Here is a 21,448-nt window from a genome sequence, read left to right on the forward strand (position 1 = left end):
ACAACAAATAACATAAACTTAGATTCATCATTAAATGTCTTGGAAACACCCATTCAAACAGTGACTTTCTTCAAATGCGCATGGCATTGTGTAAGAAGCATTTTCTCTAGACCATATAATGCAGTTCTTTACATTTTTTTTACCATTGACATAGAAGTGGCATTCATCAGTCCATAATTTAGAGTCCAAAAGTTCCTTGTTTTGAAGCAACCAATTTGCAAAATGGAGTGAATTTGGTAAGTCTTCTGCTTTCAACTCCTGTAGCATGGTTAAATATTTGAAGCTTTTTGCAGAGGATGTGATGAATGGATGTTTTAGGGATTTTAGTATCATCTGCAATTTGTTGAATGGAGCAGCTACCTGTCTGCAAAGTAATACAATGTAGTGATTCAGTCATAATTGGACTTCATTCTTCTTTTAAAGATGGGCGACTTGATTTGTTTTAAGAATTGTAATCAATTTTTTGACATTCCAGTGAAAATTTGAAAGAAATTGGACTTTTCATTCAAAAGTTATCTCAAGTTATGCGCTTGTCCGGTTACTTTTGCACATTACTGTATGTATGTATGTATGTATGTATGTATGTATGTATGTATGTATGTATGTATGTATGTATGTATGTATGTATGTATGTATGTATGTATGTATGTATGTATGTATGTATGTATGTATGTATGTGTGTATGTATGTATAGAGTAGCATGCAAAAGGTTATAAACAGCTAAGTTTTTCTAGCTTTTGTCATAACTTTTTGCTTTTACACTGAAAATGAATGGAATTTTTAACAATTGTTCCTCTAAAATAATTTACTCAAAAAATGATAACTAGTAACAGAAAGAAGAAATTCAAGTTTCATTGAAAGCATAATTGTGCAAAAGTTTATAAACAGTTCCATGCCCCGTTAAAAAAGTCAAAATTTCATTTAAAAAAGCATATTAATATTGCAATTAATTTACAGGATAATATTTAACTTAAATTGAATTAAAAAAATAATGGGAAATTCTAAGGAATTGACACTATAAAAGAAAAATTTGATAATATGTGCTGTTGAGAAGGAGATTCCTTACAAGTAAATTTCTTAGCTTTGTGATGTGGTTAAGTCAACAATTAGTGTACTAGTTAAGAGATATAGAGACTGTAAGACACTTGAAAACAAGGATCATCCAGGCAGATCAAATATAATGACAGAAAATCAAGACGGAATATTGGTAAGACAATCAAAACAAGATTCTGGCAAAAGTGCTTTAGAATTAAATGGTATTTTGGGCAAGAATTATGGTAATAAGTTCAGCGTAGATAATAAAAAATGTTGCCTGCATTAACATAATTTGTTTGGTTGTTGTCCTGCCAAGAAACTGTTAATATTAAATAATTGCTTAGTACAAATAAAATTTGCAAAAGATCATTTGCATTGGACTTCAAAAGAATGGTCAAAAGTCTTATTCAGTGACGAATGAAAGTTTTACATGTTTGGTAGCAATGGTATCAAGTACGTAAGACATCTGAAAGGTGAAAAATTTGCTTCTAAGTATCAAATATCAATAGTTAAATATGGTAGTGGCAATATAATGATTTGGGGATCTTTCAGTCATTGGTCAACTTCATGGCATCAAATACATAATGTATCAGAATGTATATTTAGATATAATCAAGAATGTTATGCTGCCACATAGAAAGAACAAAATACCTCATGGTTGGATTTTCCAGCAAGACAATGATTCAAAGCATCATGCAAATTCTATCAAAAATTTTTTAAATTTGAAACAAATTCCACTTTTGGACTGGCATTCTTAAAGCCCAGATTTACATCCAATAGAACATCTTTAGGAACATTGATCATAAATTGAAGGGGAAAAAATTACCAATAAAAATGATTTATTCAAGATGCTTTCAGATTGTTGGTCAAATATCCCCATAGATATTCTTATCAACTTATGACTCTATGCCTCATCGTTGTCAAGTAATATTAATATCTAGAGGCTATCCAACAAAATACTGATGTGCTGTGATGAAAAAATGCAGAGGAATTAGAAATAATATCTCTTTTGAACTTTTTCATTTGTTTATAGACTTTTGCACAATTATGTTTTCAATAAAATTTGAATTTCTTCCTTCTGTTACAAGTTATCATTTTTTTTGGGTAAATTATACTATGCAATCACTTTAGAGGGACAATTTTTATCAGGTTGTCAAGAAAGTCTTGTCGATTTTAGTAGGTAAACTTTAATATTGAATAACTTTACTAATACTTACTCAAATCAAATATATATTAGTATTACAATACCAATATATACAGTACCAATAAAGTAAAACAAGAAATTTTTCTGAATAATCACTTAGATACAATCCTATAGAAAATATACTGTACTTATTTGAATATTAAATTTGTTCAGGTAAAAAGAAGTTTAAAAATTTCAGTTATAAAATTTAAATTTATTGGTATAAAAACAAGTTTCTTTTTAATTTGTTGCTATGAAGAAATTAAATTTACTGGTATCAATCCTTAAAGGAAGTGCAATTTTGAATATTTAAGTAAAAATTATCGATTTTTTTCTGAAAGTATTAACTGAGATGATGTACTTGATAAAACTTGAAAGTCTCAGGACAATCTGTTTAAAAATAAAAAGATCTAGAAATTTTTAAAGAGTATCTAAAAAAACAAGGATTATACTTTTAAACATTCCTCAAAAAGAAACATTGAAGTTTTGAGGATTTGTTCAATTTCTATGTAAAAATGATATCACTAAGTTTTTTCAAAATTTTATTTGGTCCATGTAGGGCAATTAAATTACTTGCCATTGAATGATCCTCATGTAAGCATGTGTTCGTTAATTTGTACTGATTTATACTTTTTAGGTGTGAACATTAATTTATATCTTTTAGGTGTGCACATTAATTTATATTTTTTAGGTATTCACATTAACTAATATCTTTTAGGTGTGCACATTGTTTTCTTTTCAGGTATTAGTAGTCTTAAAAAGTTAATAATAATAATTGATGACAATAACAAAAGTTAAATGATAATACTTCACTTCAAAAATTAAATGATAATTTTTTTTTATCATTGTTACTATTTTTTGTTAAAATTATTTAAAATTTACACTATCAGTAAAATAAGTTTAATTACCTTTAAAATGGTAACATTCATTAATTACCTAAATAAATGTATTCCAGTTGCAACTGTTATGTAAATAGATACAAATGGTATAGTCATTTTTGATTAGGTTTTCAATTTTGCTAAAAATATAAAGTTGTTTTACTTTTAATAGGAGTCAGTTTTTTCAAAGTCATCGAATCACTGGCAGTATAATATTTCGTCAATCACACCAGATGACTTTACTAATGAAGCAATAGATGTTGAAGTTAGTCAGATACATTCTGTCTGTGAGTCTGAATATTCCTATGTAGATGCTGATAAAAGTTTACATCAAAAAGTTGATATGGAGGTTGATACTCATTTGAAAAATAAAATTCAAGGTAACTCATTTAAAGGAGTTTTTTTTTTAAAAGTTTTATTGTAGCGATGTTGAAGGTTGGCTGCCGTAAAACACAATTTTTGTTTAAGTGTATTTAAAGTATATGATAACTTTGAGCAAATAAAAATAAAAACTTATTTTTTATTGAAATGTAAACTCTTAAATATCTTAACTTAAATATGAACATAATTTGATCAAAATTTCAAACATATATGTTGCTCATGAAACTTTTAGAAGTTTGGATTTTTAAATTTCTAGTTTCAGTTAAAAACTATTTTTCTTAGCAAATGAGTCCAAACATAATTATGACATTTGAAAGCAATCTACTTGAAATTTAAATAGTTAAAAGTGCTTCTATAAAAGTGCTTCTATTAAAGTGCTTATATAAATATTACAATCAGCTAAATATTGTTACATTTTTATTTGTTGAAACTCATATTTTGTAGTTTTTAACTTCACCATAAAAAAACTTTTAAAGAAAAAATTTAACTTCTTCAGTTTCTCAATTGTTTTCTTATATGATCATAATAATTGTTTCATTTATACATAGTAAGATTTTGTGTTATTTTTTAACAAGAAAAATAGAAAGGTAAGGCTACAGAATTTTTAGTTACTGTTTTGAGGTTGTCATGATTGTTAACTTTATCTTAACTCATGATTGTATGATGTCTGCGTTTCTATTTTACAAGAAATAACTCATAAATAATTTCTGGTTTAAGTTTTTAAAGAAGTTAAGCTTTTTCAATATTATAAAATTCTTAAATAAAGAGCAACTTTACAGAAAAAGTGAAGAGTAATAAAAGAATGTTATCAAAAAGAATTTCAATATCATAAATCATTTATGGAAGCTAAAGATAAAAATATATTTAGTCTAACTTGGTATAAAATTTTGGTTAGTTCCTTCTTAGTAAATAAATAATCTATCTTAGTTTGGAGATTTTGAATATGTATGTATATATTCTATGTAGTAATTGAACACCCAAAACTAGTAAATATTTGCAAAAACACATCATTAGAAATATTGATGTCTGGAGTAAACAGATACCAAAATGGATTTAAACAGAGCAAAATAAGTAAAACACTATTTTAAAGAGTTGACAAATGAGCGTCTTGCAATACTTTACTGAATTAAAATTTCAATGTGTTTAAACAATATTTTTCAATGCATCCATTTAAACTAATGATTTAAATATATTGATTATTCTATTCTAATACCTTAAAAAGTGCTCAAACATTTTGTATTGAGCACTTTTAATGTGATATTAGAATTAAAGTTTTTACCATTAAGTTTTTATCATCAAATAAATTAACATCAAATTTTGCAAAATGTTTCTAAATTTTAAATAGTTCTTTAAATGCTTTGCTACTGATGTTGCTTAAAATAATGTCATTTTAATTAGCTACTGTATGTTAGATAAGTTAAATGTATAAATGCTATTTCACCAATGCTCTACTTTGATAAAAAAGCTAGTCATAATTTTTCATTAACTATTATTAAACTTATATTTAAAATTTTTAGGACTTGCAACAGTTCTAATGTGGTATGGACAATATAACTATGACAGCATTACTTTGACCTTGCTTTTTGGTCACTAGACTTTTTATTTTTGTCTTCTTGTTTTACTATTTTAATTTGTTATGAAAAACTATTCTCCTTGATAAACAAAAATGCAGTTATTTATATAACTCAACTTGTTTTTTTTTAATTGGAAAGAATAGTTTAATATTTTTAAAAATATTTAAGTGGAGATGTATTTTCCACTGATTAATATTTTTGTCTTTTAAATTCTTAAAGAATGTTTTTGATCCATTCTAAACAGCAAAAAGTCTTGACTTATAAACTGGTATATAAGATGTATAAGGTATTTACAGGTGTTCCATTTTTAGACCTAATAATCCCATTTTTGAGGGTCTGTGGATCTCAATCTTAAAGATATTCATATCAACCTTTTTTCTAAATTCATATGTATCTGAATATTTAAATTATCAATAGTTGTAGTACAGTTTATAAAGTGAAAAGAAACTGCAAATTGCTTAAAGGATCCAAATTGTGATAGAGTACTTCTGGTTTGTGAAAAGATAGATAAAAGTGAACAAAAAAGTATATAATACAGTAAAAGGAGGGTGATGATTTGTAAAAGGATGCAGGTATACAGTGAAGCCACAAGGACAAATTATTAAAGACATTACTCTTATTTCTAAAAAAAATCATGTTAGTGTCAGGACCAAAAGTAATATTCTTTTGCAAGTGATGGAAATACTGGATTCCATGCTAAAAAGTTTTCTAAATCAAATATCCTAAGAATTTGAAAAAGGTAATACAAAAAACAGTAACTAAAGCTAAAGATTCAATTAAAGATATGACAGGATCCCCAATGATACTTCACTTTGATGGTAAAGTTGTTCAAGAATTTACCGAAAGAGAAAAATTGACAAGGGGCAGTAAGTGTTAAAAAATTGTGTTGAGTGAATGTTTAAAAGACGAATTATGTAACAAAAATACTCTCAAAGAATACACCCTTGTGGTTGTTCCACAAGAGAAGGATGAAGTAATAACAAACCTTATGAAATTATATCAGCTAAAAGAGGAAATTTTTAGTATGGTTTTTGATACTGCATTTTTAACTTTTACATTCAATACTACAGCTTCAAGTACTGGCACAAAGAAACTAGTTTGTACTAGTCTAAATGAACTTTTTCAAATACCTGATTTATATTTTCCTTGCAGGCATCATATCTATAAATAGCATATTAAAAATGTTTTAAAGATACTTCATAATGTGGATCAGATAACCTTCTATTCATAAGGCTTCAGAATGATTGGTTTAATGAAGATATTGTTTTTCAAATATATGTATTGAAAGAATTCATTTATAGGTAGATACTTCTTGAAGAGGAAAACTTACTAAGATAAGATTACATACTGTGCTAGATAAGCTATTTCTACATTTCAGCAGACCAAAAAGATGTGTTATTTGTAAAGAGAGTAATAACTAATGCTCAACTAGATTTTAATGAGTATGATATGTTTGCCAGTGAGTATGATAAATGAAAAAAGAAATTTTCAATAATCAGTTTATAAGAAGAAGATATTTATAAAGTCAAACAAATTTGAAATGATAAAATTTAGTACTCTGTACTTAATTGTTCTACAAATTTTAGTGATTCAGTAAGTCAGAAGTTGTGGGTTTTAATTCTTTGATTCTTTAGAACTGCTGCTTAATCTTTTATGTCTAACAAGTATTCTCCAAAAAAATTCAATTAGTTTTAAATCTAAACTTAAAGCTGGACAGCCCACTAAAGTGATATTTTTTTAGCAAACCACTATTTTGTGTGCTACAAAGCATGGATAAAATGGATGAAAGCATTGTTTAAAAGGACGGAAAAAAAGATGGAAGTATTATTTACTTGAATAAAAAGCCAATCAAATTCTATCCATAAATAATCAATATACTCCTCAAAACATTTGTGTAATCTTCTAAATTCATCTTTAAGTTAAAAAAATAAATTGCATTTGATTAAGTTAAAAAAATAAATTGCATTTGATTAAGTTTTATTAAACAAAAAATAAATTTCGACCTTCCATTGAAACAGATGCCACTAAAAACTATGGCTGGTCTGCCAGTGTTTGCCCTCATTTAATGTAATAATATTATTCCATCCAAATGTTAAAGTTAAAGTTCTTTTTATCCCTAAATTTTACTGACTTCTCACTAAAAAATGTTTTCTTTAATTTTTGCATATTGCAATCAATTCTCCTTATGCTACCCTCAACTTTGGTTTTTTTAGTTTATTATTGCCATTCTGTACATTAAATGGCCTATAAAATTTGTTATACACAACAGCAGAAACCATGAACCTTTTTTAAATTTCAAATAAATATTCAATAGAGTCTGCCAGTTTCAAAATGTAAGTTAAAGCACATTGATTTGCAAATATTTCTAACTGCATTTATGTAACTAATATTTTTAATCAATTTTGGCTGAAAAAGCAATAAAGTTTTTTGTCTTCATCTCAGAACCATTAGATCAGATATATAAGATTTATAATAGAAAAGATCAGATGCACGACATGTTAAAGTCATATATAATAAAAAGGTCATATTATATAAGTTTGATGGAAATACTAAATCATATTATGAAAATAAGTTGCTTTAATAAAAGCTATCCTTTTCAAGAATTTGTTTTCAAATTTTTTTACAAATCATAAATAGAATAATATAAAGTAATTATATTAGTTTCAATATTTAGTAATTATATTGGCATTCTTTTTTAGTATATGGTGACTAATGCAATTTTTTAAATATTTCTTTTTTTTTTTTTTTTATCTGAAATTGATAAATGTGGTTTTGATATTAAATTCAAAGGACGAGTTTTTCTTTATTGAGCTGTGTGATGTGATGTGAGCTGTGTGATGTGGTGTGAGCTGTGTGATTGCAAAAATCTAACATTTAAAGTTATTCTCCAAGTTTTAAACTTTTTAAACTTATATTTTTTTTACAAGTTAAATATGTTTGGTAACTTCCAAGAAAAGTTCTTGAAATTAATTTTTTTCCTTTATAACAAACCTCGACACCTAACTGAGACCTTTATTCTTGTTTTTGTAGGAAAATCATATCTCCATTATGGAGATAATACCCCAGCGCTGTAGCCCTTCATCTCATTTCTCATTTATCTTGCGAGTAATAAGAGAAAGGTCTCAGTTGGTCAACACGAAATTGTAAAAATGGTAAATATGGGAAGACAGATTGGAGTCAAATGGTGTTTCATATTGTTTTTTGTTGTTGTTATTTCAGCTTATTGCAACTAATGTTATTATAGTAATGTTTTTATAGATTTTCATAAATCTCTTTTTAAAAATCTTTTTACTTTATGTTGCTTTAAAATAAGTGCTTGTGTTGTTATGAGCTTTTAAGAGTCATTATTTATTATATAATATTGTATAAAAATTTTTTAAATATATTTTAAAGATATTAATTTAAAGCAAATATCAATCAATTATATACTTTAAATAGAAAGTAAACATTGTCCAAAGTTTTTCAAAGTTTAATTTCACTGAGTTTTAATTATATTATATGATTTTAATTATATTACATGTTTTATTTTGTTTATACTTTTTTTTTGTTTATACTTTGAAAGTGAGCATTTAGGCAATGGTAATTATTTTTGTTTAACTCTAATTTATTCTTTAATTACAGTATCAATAAAAAGGGATTATATTAATTTGTCTCTCTTATTTTTGTTTTTGTCTATTCCTAAACTTTATCATCACATTTTAAGTATTTTAATGATACAAAAAACAAAATTTTCTTTATGGTTTTTAGAAATATGAAAGGAGTTGTATCCTTTTAAGAAGTGTTAAATACAGTTAACAGTTTCAAATATTTTTAAATGAATTCTTGTTAAAGTTTATGTTAATAAATTTTTTTAAATAATAGCATAAGATTATGTTTTAGCTCACTATCTTCAATTATGTTCACAAACTCAAAGTTATGATTCTGATTCTGATGCATCTGCATTAACAGTTGAGGAAGAAGAAAGTGTTTTTGAAGATGATTTATCTCTTCCTCGAAGTTCTTCAAGCAGTGTTACCAGTATTCATAAAAAAGATTGTCTTAGAGATCTGCACAAGCTTAAAAATTCTTGGAGAATTTACAACATTGCTAAAGAAATATTACTGACAGAGCGCACTTATGTGAAAGATCTTGAACTTTTAACTGTATCATTCCGAAATGTTGCTGAAAGAAGCTTTCTACCTACCAAAGTTATGAATTTTCTTTTTGATAATATTGACCCGTTTTACGATTTTCATTGTTCATTACTTGAAGAGCTAGAAGAAAGAATGGTTTTATGGTAGGTAATTCCCAAAAGCTTTCATTTTAAATTAACTAATGCTGTTTCTTTAAAATGACTTGGTTTACATATAGCTTATGATACAAAGTAAATATTATGAAAGGTGGTAAAATCTGATAATTATTTCAGCTTTTTTTTGCTTTGTGGTTTGTTTTTCAGGGAGAGTTTGTCAACCAATGATTCATCTCGTGAAATGATTCAAAACTTTGGAGATATTATGCATAAAAACATGAGACAAATTAAGGTGGGTGATTTTGACTTTAATAATTACCTAACATTATTATTAAAAATTGATGTTTTGAAAGGTTTTACTAATTTTCTTTCCAGCTCTATGAAAGTCATATTGAGAATTATGGTGATATTCTACTTGCACTAAAAGAACAGATTAAGACTTCCCAAGTATTTGAAAAAGCATGCAAAGAATTCGAAGTAAGATTCAAAACTCCACTATTTATTTTATCTTCTTTCAATTAACAGTTTTGTTTTGAAAAAAAATATAAATAATTTTTTGATTTTGGGGCTTTTACAACAATATTTTAAAATATATTTCTATTTTGCTTATTTTTATTTAGCTTACTAAAGTATGCTACTTGTCAATAAACTCATTTTTGCTTAAACCAGCACAAAGGCTGCTCTACTACAAAAACATTTTAGAACGTATGTCTTATTTCAATCAACATGTTAAGTTTATCTATTTTAGTAAAAAAGAGGATGTTAAAGCTTTTAACAGTTGTGTGTTCATAAAGGTCATTCTGATTTTAAAAAGTTTATCTGTTTACAAAAATCAATTTTTTTTAACCCCCTTCTTTTAATATTTAATATTTTTTCTTTTTTTTTTTTTAAAAAAAAAAAAAAAGATTTCTTATTGTTACTGCAAAATGTATCATCTCATAAATAAAAATTAATTTTTATATTATTATGTAATAAAACTATCAAATATTAATTTTTTTTTATTTCCAAATTAACTGAATCCTTTTTTGTAGTTATTTCTGAAATTTAGGCCTTACTAAGGAGTATGGTACATTTTATCCTGATGCTATTGATATCAAAGTCTCATATGAAGAAGTTATGTTTACTTGGAATCGAGTTGAGAGATGTATAAAGACACTTGTAAGTTTTAATAAAATAAAGTATTATGCATATGTTTTTATCTTTCATTTACTCTCCTATTTACTTTTCCTATGTTAGCACTTATACCTGTTTGTAGGAAAATCTACATAAATTAGTTGAACTAGAAAAGGACTTGGTTGGTATTGATGGCTTGGTTTGTTCTGAAAGGGTATTTATTTTTTACATCGCATAAATTTTTATTACAAGTATAAAAGTTAATAAAATAGTAATACTATTGGCTAAAATGAAGATATCAGTTATATAAAATGTACATTTCTCCATAATAGTTTGATAGCTTTGTTTGAGTTAATAACTGAAAACTTTCATGTTTCATGAAAGTTTTTTGTTTTTTTTAATAGCTGTTTTCTAAGAAAGTACAATATTAATCTGCAATTTCAGATATTTGTTCGGGAAGGATGTTTACATAAAGTATGTCGTAAGGGTCCACAGCCAAGGATGTTTTTTCTAGTGAGCAATTAAATATTTTTTTTTTAGTTGATTTACGGTAATAAGTTTGATCTATCCATTTTATACCACATGCTACATGATATATTTCTTAGACATTTTTCTTACATTTCACATTTCTTACATATTACATGCCTTTTTGATATATTGCATTATTTTTTCATTCTCTTTTTCTTAAGTTTTCCGACATTTTGTTGTATACAAGTCAAGGTTTAACAGCTTCAAATCAATTTAAAGCAAGAGCCTATATTCCTTTATGGTCATTAAAGGTAAGTTAAAGAAATAAATTTACCAAAGTAAAGGAATGTTTAACCAAAGTATGAATTGTTTAAAATTATTGAAGACTTTGATGTTTAGTGCTTTTGACAAATATGTTGTCGCATATTTGAACAAATTTGCCTTTTTACACAAATAAAGGTGTTATGTACCATTCTTTCTGATGAAACTAATAACAAAATAAAATGTTGCAGAAGTTTGCACCAGTTTGGCAGTAGATGAAAATGTTATGTTTCAAGTTTTTTACTTATTTGTTTTTGTCACATAACATCATAAGCTCATGTCTTAAATTTTTATCTTAACTTTACAAGCACAATTTTTTTTAAAGTCTAATAAAATTCTATAGAATAATGTTTTATTATTTTTGTTTTTGATTCAACAGGTGGAAGAAGGTGGAATTGAGTGGCATGGTTTATATGCTTTCACCTTGAGTGTGTACAAAGAAAACTCTTTTGTTGTTGCAGCAAAATCGCCTGACGAACGCCAAAAATGGATGGAAGATTTAAATGAAGCTATACAACAAGACTTGCTAAAAGTTCTTTTTCTTTTCTTTTTTTTTTTAAACTTTTTTATTTTTAGTTGTTCTTTTTTGAAGTTACTATATTAACTTGCACTTTGTATTTCTTTTAGAATATATGCAGTGAGTGCAAGGCCAAGAAAGCTGATTACATTCATAGCTCTGTACAAGATATCAAATGTCTAAGATGTAAAAGAGAACTAGAAAACTTGTGTAAGTTTAAAGAGAATTATTTAAAAGACAGGAAAGTTTTATGAGTGTGTATCATTAAGTAACTTCTCATTGACAAGACTTATCTTGGAAAAATAAATATTTCTCTGGATATAAAAATCAAAGTTTCGTTTAGTATAAAGTTTTTGGATTACAAACATGGTTTATTTTTTAGTTTAAAGCTTAATTACAGATTTAAAAATCACTTTTTTAGTACTAATACCAATAAGTGATCGTCAGATTCATTGGCAGAAAATTTATCCTCAACCTCCAATAATTCATAAATTATCACTGGAAGCAGATTCAGATGATGAGGGATCTTTTTCTGTTGCTCAGCAATCCACATCTCCTGATCGCTTTCGTTCAAAAGTGCTATCTACTCGCCATGTATGCTGGCATAGGAATATGAGTATTAGTATGCATGACTATACTCTTTCAATTCAGGTTTGTTACCTAGTTGTGACTCTGGTATAATCTTTAACTATTTAATGATTTGAAGTTGTTTAAAAAAGGAGGAAGATCTTGTATATTTGATGTATTTAATTATAGGCTTCACCAGATCTGGTTTCATTATCTTCAATATAAAATTTTAATCCTGGCAATGTTTAACTATTTTTCATTTTTATTTTTCAGCTGATGCATATTGACGATTTTTTTTTTTAGAATAGTTTGAGTGGTATCCTTCTTAGGAGGCTCAAGAATTCAAGCAAATGGCAGAGGCTATGGGTCGTATTCACCAATTTTTGTTTATATTTTTTCAAGACACATGAGGTTGGTTTATTCTTTACAGAGGAAATGTATAGATTTTTATTAGCAGCTGATAACATTTTCACTGTGAACCAGAGAGACCACCAGGTTTTATGTCATGTCACTTGATCCAAACCTTTATTTTTAGTTTAGTATTAATGTATATGGTTATCTAAAAATATTTTTAAAATCTGGTTTGGGTGCTAAGGGTGGAAAAATCAATTTTTAAGTTTTTACATACATTTATCTTGTATATTTATCATAACAAAATTAAACACTTCTTCCATCAAAATCATTTGTTGTTTGCTAAACTATTTCAAGATTCTATTGTAGGTGTTACTATTAGCAACCTTTTTAATTGGATTTGAAAAAGCTTTTCAAACATGTTATAGGAGCAAATTGATTTTTTTTTCCCGGTCCCCTAACTTTTCGCTTAATCTTGTAGCACACTATAAAAACATACATGCCTAAAATGAAAGTTGTTCTTGTGAATTAGAGCTTTTGAGATATTAAAAAACAAGCCATTTGTAATGTTTTTAAAAAATTTTTTGTGGCTATGAAAATAGCTGTTTTGACAGGATTATAGTCACTGTCCTTGACTTTTTTTTGTTTCTAGGGCTGCATATCAAAGTTAGTGTTAAATTCTTCTTCCATTAAAATCAACTACAGAGGATAGCAGTTGCTCTCCATGTCGAGTATGCTCTTCTTTATGTTTAAATCTACTCCATGTAGGCTTAAATTTAGAACAAATAGCTTCTCCACACTGTTCAGCAAACTTGTATAGGCCACAGTTATGGTATTCAACAAAGGGCTGAACATGACACAGCAAAATGTGAAACTTCCAACTTACTGAAATTTTTTTCCGTAGAACCTGTGCAAGATCGTGGGTAGATAGGAAGGATTTTTTTAATTTAGCAAATGCTAACTTATAACCTGACTCAAGAGTTCGACCAAAACAAGAACCCTTTGCTTTTCTAAAGTCTTTCATGCACTGAACTATAGGTCTAAATTGAGGAACCTGAGGTCAAACAACTTTATCAAGTTCATCCAGGTTTTTCAAGATCTTGTTGAAATTAATTCCATCCCAACCTCCACCTCGGTACCCTCTCTAAAGAACATTTTTACTTTTCAGCCCGTCATCAAATTCATGCCAAATATCCATAAGGAGACATCCTAAAGTAGATACATCTCCAATCAAAGATGCAATTCAGGAGGTGGTACTAAATACTGAATTAGAGTACCTGGATTTTCCTCTAGGTAGAGAATCTTTGGATATATCACATTCATATGTTGCATGTAGATTTCTTGGAGTTATTTTCCATAACATGTTTTTCATACCAATAATCTAGACTCCCAAGAGTTCTTAGTTTTCCACATTCTTCATTTCTTAACCCTTCATACCACAGGCAAGCTCTTTTTCCTGCATGGCCTGACAGACCAAACACAGCATTGGCACACTTTAAATCAAATGCTGCAAAAAAACTTGACATCTTGCAATTTGAGTTTTTCTAATATTATTCTTAAGTTATGGTTTGTATCAGGAATATCTGCAACTACTGCAAGAATTTGACAACACTGAACACCACTATTCATGTAAAATGCAGACTTTGTACTTTCATTTGCATCAAAGACATTGATTATAACTTTCAAAAAAGATTGTCCACCATCCATAGAAGTTCGTACAAATGCTGAATGAAGGTCTAGAGCATGTTGATTTATTAAATCCAGTATGAAAGATGATGTCTCTTGAACATACACAAAATCCTTTGAAACTTTTCCATCTTCACTGTCTAGGAAACCTATCTGTAAAAATATTTAAGTAATGTAATTATTTATTTAGACACTATAGATTTTCCTTCAGATTCAACAACTTGTTGAAGCATCTCCAGATTGGGAAAAGTTAGGGATTAAAGTTTTAACACAAAAAAATTAAATGCATATTACACAAAAAAGATAACAATAATTTCTAATTTATATATTAATCAATTTAATATTAGCTGCGCTTACTTTTACAAAGAAAATTACTTAACTTATAATGGTTACACATTATATAATTACAATATTTGTATGTGTAGCCATCACAAATTCATGGCGGAGGATCTCTTTCTCTTTACATATAAAATATATCCATACAAAATGTTAGAACATTCTGAAAGTGCACTTTTGTGATTAATACTTATAAATTACCTTTTCTACATTATAAAAATGTGATATGGATTCCTCAAGATCATTCAATTTGCCAAAAATATTAGGTTCTACAGCAGTCTTATTCCCTAATCCTTTCCGAAGAGAAGATATTAATTATTTAGTTTCGTTAATAGAAAGTTCCAATATTACTTGAAGTTTTTTTATAACCTGTAAAGATACTTGTTTTACTGTTCTTCGATTTGCCTTGTTAGCAGGACATACAACAGTTACAACCAATAGGTGGAAACCCATTGGTTGTAACTGTTGATAACGAAAAAGTTGCTCCTTTTGGAATGCAGTCACCTTTCATCTTATCTTTTAACAAACCTGAAGCAACTTGTTCAGCTTGAATGCTTCCCAAACTTTTGGCAAGAGAGATCAAGTTTGTTACAGCAACTGAAGAAGAACAGTTGTGGGTGTGTTCAGGTGCTAACATTGAGAAACATTTTCCACAGAGCTTTAAGTTATCTGGTGAAGAAGATATGATTGGCTCTGTTTCACTACTTTGGAGCATTGAAGCTGAATTCCTGGTCAGCATTTTCCAATCAACCTTCAAAAGTGGTATTTAAATACATAATTATATACAGATAAATGCTTCATTACAATCAATGACTTAATATAAATAACGGTATAGTTTTTTAAACAAAAAAAAAAAAAAAAAAAAACATGAAATTTTTTAGAGATTAACAGGCTTACTTTAAAATAACACTTTAAAAAAATTAATGAGTCTAAAAAATGTTTTTTAAATATGAGAATTAACTTTAATACTCTCTCTCCCCAGTACCCTCTGGATGTATTTCCCGACTTCATGAAGTAAAAGTTTCTTCTACAACTAGAGCAAACTACAGTTGCGTAATTATAAGTTTCAAGGGAATACCCAGGATATATATACAGTTTCATCAGATCTATAAATACTTGGACCTTGCTCCAAAAAATTCCAAGTAGCAGCAGCAAAAGGCATTTTGTTCAAAGACAGCAGTCGATCAGCTAGCAACAGCCGTTTTCATTTATTAAAAAAAATGTAAATAAAATTTAATAAATAAAAATGGCTGCTACTAGCTAATGATTAAAATTGTTAATTAAGACGTTTATATGAATAAATGAACTAGCCCGTATCGCTATCCGGGCCAGCTCGTTTATTCATACAAACGCAAAATAAAATTAAGTTAAAATATTGATGACGTCGATATCTCGGCAAACAGGCTGGCTCGTTTGCCGAGATATCGACGTTTGCCCGTTTGCCGAGATATCGACGGCTCGTTTGCCGAGCCAGCCCGCTTTCCATATAAACAGGCCCTAAATCCAAAAAATTGTTTTGGATTTAGGGCCTGTTTATATGGAAAGCGGGCTGGCTGGCTTGTTTCAAATGAATGATTTTATAAAAAAATATATAATTTTGAGAAAAATGTAACTTAAAATGCAATCTTTAGAAAAAAATATTGTAAACTTTTTTTTGATTTTTTTTTTTTTAATTAATTTTACAGTATCCGATTCTTAAATAAGTATATGTAAAAGTTATTTGTATCACTTGATAGAAGACGCTCGTTTTTTTTTTTATTCTTGCATTAGACTTAGGCTTTTCATTACCATTTCATTTATGTCGTCATTAAGACGACTTTTTTTTTCCGATTTTTTAGTAACTTTTTTAAGCATTTATTCAAGGCTTTTGATTATCATTTTTAAAATGTTAACACGCTATTTTGATTTAAAAAACATTTTAAATGATCAATATAAACTAATACTAAACTAATAATAAAGGTTTTGGTTGAGTGACACGGCATAAAAGCTGGCGGTCTCTGGTTCACAGTATTTTGTATGTGTAAACAAAATTTAATGGCAATAAAATCAAAGATTTATTTTGACAGGATGAAGCACCTTTAGCTAGTTTACCAGTGATTGGTTACACACTTTGTAAGCCTGCTGAGGTAAGTTTTTAATTGTAGATATAGGTTTCTTAGTAAAACAGTGAATTTCTTTGTTTAATATTGTAGAACTTTTGAAAATTTTAGAGTGAACTTCATGAAGAGTTTGCATTTCAACTTCAATTTAAAACCCGTATTTACTACTTCCGTGCTGAGACAGATTTTGCTTATGAAAGGTAAACACCTTTTTTTTTTGTCAAAATAATCAAATTACTTATTCAAATAATTTAAATTTAAACTAAAGTTTGTTTGCATCGTTTGTCTATCGAGTTAAATAAACATATAGTTAGGTTTTATTGGTTCCTCGCTTGAAATCAAAGGGATAGAAGACTAGCTATCATAAAAGTTGTTGGGATTCGAGTTGGTAGAAAGGAGGACCTATAGCAGGTGATTTATCCCCAAGACCCTGAAGGACTCTTATCTAAGAACAGCTTCTAAAAAACTACCAGACCTGATATAATTGGAATGATCTGTTTATGAACCGGTACTGACTTTCTCCCTTAACACTAAAAAATACCATATTGGCCATGTTATGAGTAATTATTAGAGCTTTGCCAAAGGAACTGAAGTTTCAACAGTGCATACACTTTTGAAACGAGAGACAGTTTAGTGAGAATCCATGAGGCTATCAGGAAACTAATTGCTAAATGCAGTTGTTATGATTTCATCATTTGTTATTTCTGGAAATATTGATACAAATATTTAAAAATTTTAAAAAGAAATTTAAAACCAGGATTTTCTTTAAAAACAAATTCTGAGTCCAAATATCAAAAAGAAACCACATCTCTCCCTTTTTTTTATTATTATTTTTTTTTTATTTTCAAATTTTTTAAATTAAAAACCTTGATGTAATAAAAATTTACTGTATAATTACTCCAATCGACGCAGCAAAAAGTAATGGTAAAAAGTTCTTAAATTTTAAACCAATCACATCACACCAATTAAAAAATTACTTTAGAAATATTTAAGTTATTTCTAACTTAAGTTTTTAACATTTAGTTTAAATGAATGCATCTGTAAGCTATCACCAGATTTTAACATACTTAGGTCGTTAGGAAAGTTCGTAGAACTTCATCTATAAAGATACAATGAGACAGGAAATAATTAAATATTTATATATCATTTTAAACTGCGTTTAATTATGAACATTTTAAGTACTTGTTGAAGTATTTTGAATGTTTATTAAAAAAGTTATTTAAATTTTACTATATACGTTTTCAAGAAAAAATTTAAAAATGGATAAATTTGAATATCGAGCATATATTAAAACCCGTGCTCTACTTGGAGTTTCAGCACAAGCCATAACCGATGAGTTGGTTTTAGTTCATGGTGACCAAGCTCCAAAATATAGTACAGTTGCCAAGTGGGCTACTTTATTTAAAGATGGTAGAGAGAGTCTCGAAGATGATCCTCGCACAGGGCACCCTCAAACCACGTATACAGCTGAGAATATTGAACGTGTGCGAGCCATTATTGAAGAAAATCCTCATGCAACACATGATATAATTGAAGCCCTGACATCGATTAATCGCTTTACAATCAACGAAATCATTCACAACGCACTTAAAAAAAGAAAATTAACATCACGTTGGATACCCCACGAGTTAACCGATCAAAATCGCAAGAATAGAGTTGAGGCATGTAAGGAAAATTTAGCTCTTTTCAGAAACGGTCCATGGAGACTATGTGATATTATTACAGGGGATGAGTCGTGGTTTTATTTGAGACAAGTTGGACACAAGTCGGCTAACGCTAGTTGGGTCGGTGAAGGTGAAAGTCCAAGAACTATAGTAAGATGCGACAGGTTTCAGCCGAAAAACATGTTCTACATCTTCTTCAAAACAACAGGTGTTGTTCATTTGGGTTATGTTGAAAAGGGAGACACCATTACTAGCGAATATTATATAAAAAATTGTTTGAAACCTCTTATATGCGAAATAAATAAGCAAAGACCTAAAACAGGCACTCAAAATTTCAAATTTCTCCATGATAACGCTCGACCCCATGTGACTGAAACCGTCACAAATTGTCTAAACCAAGCTTGAATTACAATAATTCGCCACCCACCATACTCACCAGACTTAGCTCCATCCGATTATTGGCTATTCGACTTGATAAAAAAAAATCTTGATGACGATACTGACGTCGAAAGACAAAAAACTCGCATAACGAAGCTACTTCAAAGTATACCCAAAGAAGAGTATAAAAAAACGTTTGACAAATGGCTTGAAAGGATGCAACTTTGTATAGATAACGATGTACATTATTTTGAATATTTGATAAAACAAAATTAAAAAAAACTCTTCTTTTTTTTTTTAGAGGGGAGTTCTACGAACTTTTCTAACGACCTAAGTACATACAGTTTAGATAAATGCATCTGCAAGCTATCACCAGATTTAAATCAAGTTGTCTAATAGTGCATTTTAATCTATTTTGTATTGCAGTACTCAAGTGTATTTATTCTTTATTGTGCAATTGATTGTTTATATACGATTTAAAGGCTCATTAAAGTATATATATTATAGGTGGATAGAAGTAATTGGCAAGGGTGCTAAAGATGCAATTACTGCAAAGCAATCCAGAATAAAAAACCGTGTGGCAATGCTGGCTAGTTGAAGTTTTATGTTACAAAATTTTTTATTTTTATATGACACATATTTATAATAATTTTTCTTTCGGTTATTCTATAATAAGCTTTAAAACTTTACGCTGTTTTAAACTTTTTTAAGTGAACATGTCCTAAGGCAATATTAAGATATAAAATCGAGATAAGTCTCGATTTTAGTTGTGAGAATATGTCTTAAGGCAATATCTAATCTCGATTTTAACTTGTGAGAATATGGTAAAATCATTTTATGCATTTTGATAACTATTGTTATTTATAGATTTATAAAATTATATATGTTATTTTTAGATGGAATTTACGTTTTTTATTTTTATTTTTTTTCTTTCATCGTCGGTTTATTTCGTTTCCTCGCGCGATTTGTTTTATTATTTTTATAGTGTTCACAAATATGTAAAATATCTTTATTTGATATTTTTAAGTCCATTATGTTATATTTGTTCATTAATTTTTCCCTTTTATTTGAGACTTGAGTTAATAAATAAAAGAGAGGAATACAAGAGTGTACACATGCTCAATGAGAGAATATTTTAGTCAAGTTTTTTCGAGAATTTTGGAAAAGGAAAAAATGATTAATAAATGGATTTTACATTATTGCAACCATGAAAAATGTTCATATGAACAACCAAATTTAAATCTTTTTAGAAAGAAGAAATTTTTTCGATAAATTAAACTAACATAAATGCAAAATCTAATATCAGTATTTGAAAAAATAGCACGTTGCTATCACTCCATAAAAAGTGTTTAATTCTTACACAGTTGATGACACAGTAGGGTAGACCGGGGGAATGCCAAAACCTTAATGCAATTTGATTTTTATAATTTTTTCTAGTTTAGTTACAATTTTGGTGAAAGAACCTAAAGATTTGTCCTAATTTTCTGCATCAAATTAATATGTAATGTTTTAAAATTATTTACGTTACAAATGTTACATAAATGTTTTTCGTAATTTAAGGTCATTGTCGGCATTTCCCCAGCCACCGGGGTAATTGCGACACCACTATGGGGTAATAACGACAGTAATTAATAAGACAATTATTTTACCAAACATGTTTTATTGTTGCATAGAGTAAATAAACGTAGTATGTAATTGATAATAACAAAGTAAGACAGGTTAACTCTTTGAGATACAAAAAAAACCTTTTTCAAATCGAAGATTAATGAGTAGGGCAAAAGTCACAAATATAGTTTTCAGGGCAATCATAGCCGCTACAATCTGCATGTGCCCATTTTCCACAATAGACACAACGATACTGAAGTTCAGTTTTTTTTCCATATTCACCACATCTCAGTGTGCTTTGAAAAAAAAATCAATCTCGTCGTCAAGCTCGTCACCATCACAAAGTTTAGTTTCATCAATATCTTCCTCAGAAGTTGATTCTTCAAAAGAAATCTGTCTACAACACCTCTTCTTCGTTGTTTTTCTTTTAGCTGCAGACTTGTTTTTAGGATGGTTGTTCATTTTAGTTTTTTATGATTTTTCCAAGATTGCTAGACCTATTCTTCAAGAGTTTAAGTTTAAGTTTAGGTATCACCTTAGGGTTGTCCATAAGTTTTTCTGGTCTAAGCTTGGCTTTTACATCTTTAATTTATTTTTTCTTTTTAGCTTCTTCCAAAACTGCTTTCAAAGGGGTGCCTGTCATGATTATGGAGTGTTGCTTTCTGTTATCTTTATTATCTGTTGACAAGGGTAGAAGGGGTGACAAATATTCCAGAGTTTCTTTGAAAAATGTTGGGCTTTGGGAGGGTTTTGGAAGTCTTTACTTTCTTAAGTTAAGCAAACAGGAAACAGTTACTGGGTCTAATGTTTCTAATAGTCTCTTAAAGCTAGTGTATAATGGCGAAAAACTCTAAAATAGCTTTTTTTTAATATAAAAAATCTGTTGCTAGGGTGTTGCTTAGAAAAAATTATAACTTCGTCACAAAACTTACAATTTTAGAGTATTTGAAATATAATATATTATGATGATTTGTATATATTCGGAATGTAGAATGTTTGAAATTTCAGAATTTGTAATTTTTGAAAAAATGATTTTTTCGATTTTTTTTATAGTAAAGGACCAC

General features: G+C 28.3%; 1 protein-coding gene and 1 pseudogene across 2 annotated transcripts in view; one reads left to right on the plus strand and one right to left on the minus strand.

Annotated features, from left to right (window-relative positions):
* The window catches only part of LOC145191234 (FERM, ARHGEF and pleckstrin domain-containing protein 1-like), a 44,526-nt gene extending 24,616 nt beyond the window's left edge, over nucleotides 1–19,910 (plus strand). The window contains exons 15-30 of one of the 2 annotated variants that reach the window (XM_090066530.1): nucleotides 3,269–3,476; nucleotides 8,931–9,327; nucleotides 9,487–9,571; nucleotides 9,655–9,756; nucleotides 9,900–9,984; nucleotides 10,328–10,437; nucleotides 10,535–10,606; nucleotides 10,837–10,905; nucleotides 11,082–11,171; nucleotides 11,561–11,713; nucleotides 11,809–11,908; nucleotides 12,120–12,349; nucleotides 12,569–12,676; nucleotides 16,705–16,764; nucleotides 16,849–16,937; nucleotides 19,287–19,910. In XM_090066530.1, the coding sequence (XP_089922656.1) occupies nucleotides 3,269–3,476; nucleotides 8,931–9,327; nucleotides 9,487–9,571; nucleotides 9,655–9,756; nucleotides 9,900–9,984; nucleotides 10,328–10,437; nucleotides 10,535–10,606; nucleotides 10,837–10,905; nucleotides 11,082–11,171; nucleotides 11,561–11,713; nucleotides 11,809–11,908; nucleotides 12,120–12,349; nucleotides 12,569–12,676; nucleotides 16,705–16,764; nucleotides 16,849–16,937; nucleotides 19,287–19,377 (2,049 nt within the window). In that variant the 3' untranslated portion in view covers nucleotides 19,378–19,910. Of the gene's footprint in view, nucleotides 1–3,268; nucleotides 3,477–8,081; nucleotides 8,353–8,930; nucleotides 9,328–9,486; nucleotides 9,572–9,654; nucleotides 9,757–9,899; nucleotides 9,985–10,327; nucleotides 10,438–10,534; nucleotides 10,607–10,836; nucleotides 10,906–11,081; nucleotides 11,172–11,560; nucleotides 11,714–11,808; nucleotides 11,909–12,119; nucleotides 12,350–12,568; nucleotides 12,677–16,704; nucleotides 16,765–16,848; nucleotides 16,938–19,286 lie in introns of those variants that run through there. The other variant, XM_090066531.1, reaches the window with a different exon arrangement.
* On the minus strand, nucleotides 13,936–15,397 carry LOC149881920 (uncharacterized; annotated as a pseudogene).
* Nucleotides 19,911–21,448: the final 1,538 nt, after the last annotated feature.

Source organism: Hydra viridissima, unplaced genomic scaffold (genome assembly GCF_058129835.1).
Source record: "Hydra viridissima isolate aposymbiotic clone 2 unplaced genomic scaffold, HvirCarnegie_v1 scaffold_11, whole genome shotgun sequence".
Lineage (NCBI taxonomy): Eukaryota > Metazoa > Cnidaria > Hydrozoa > Anthoathecata > Hydridae > Hydra > Hydra viridissima.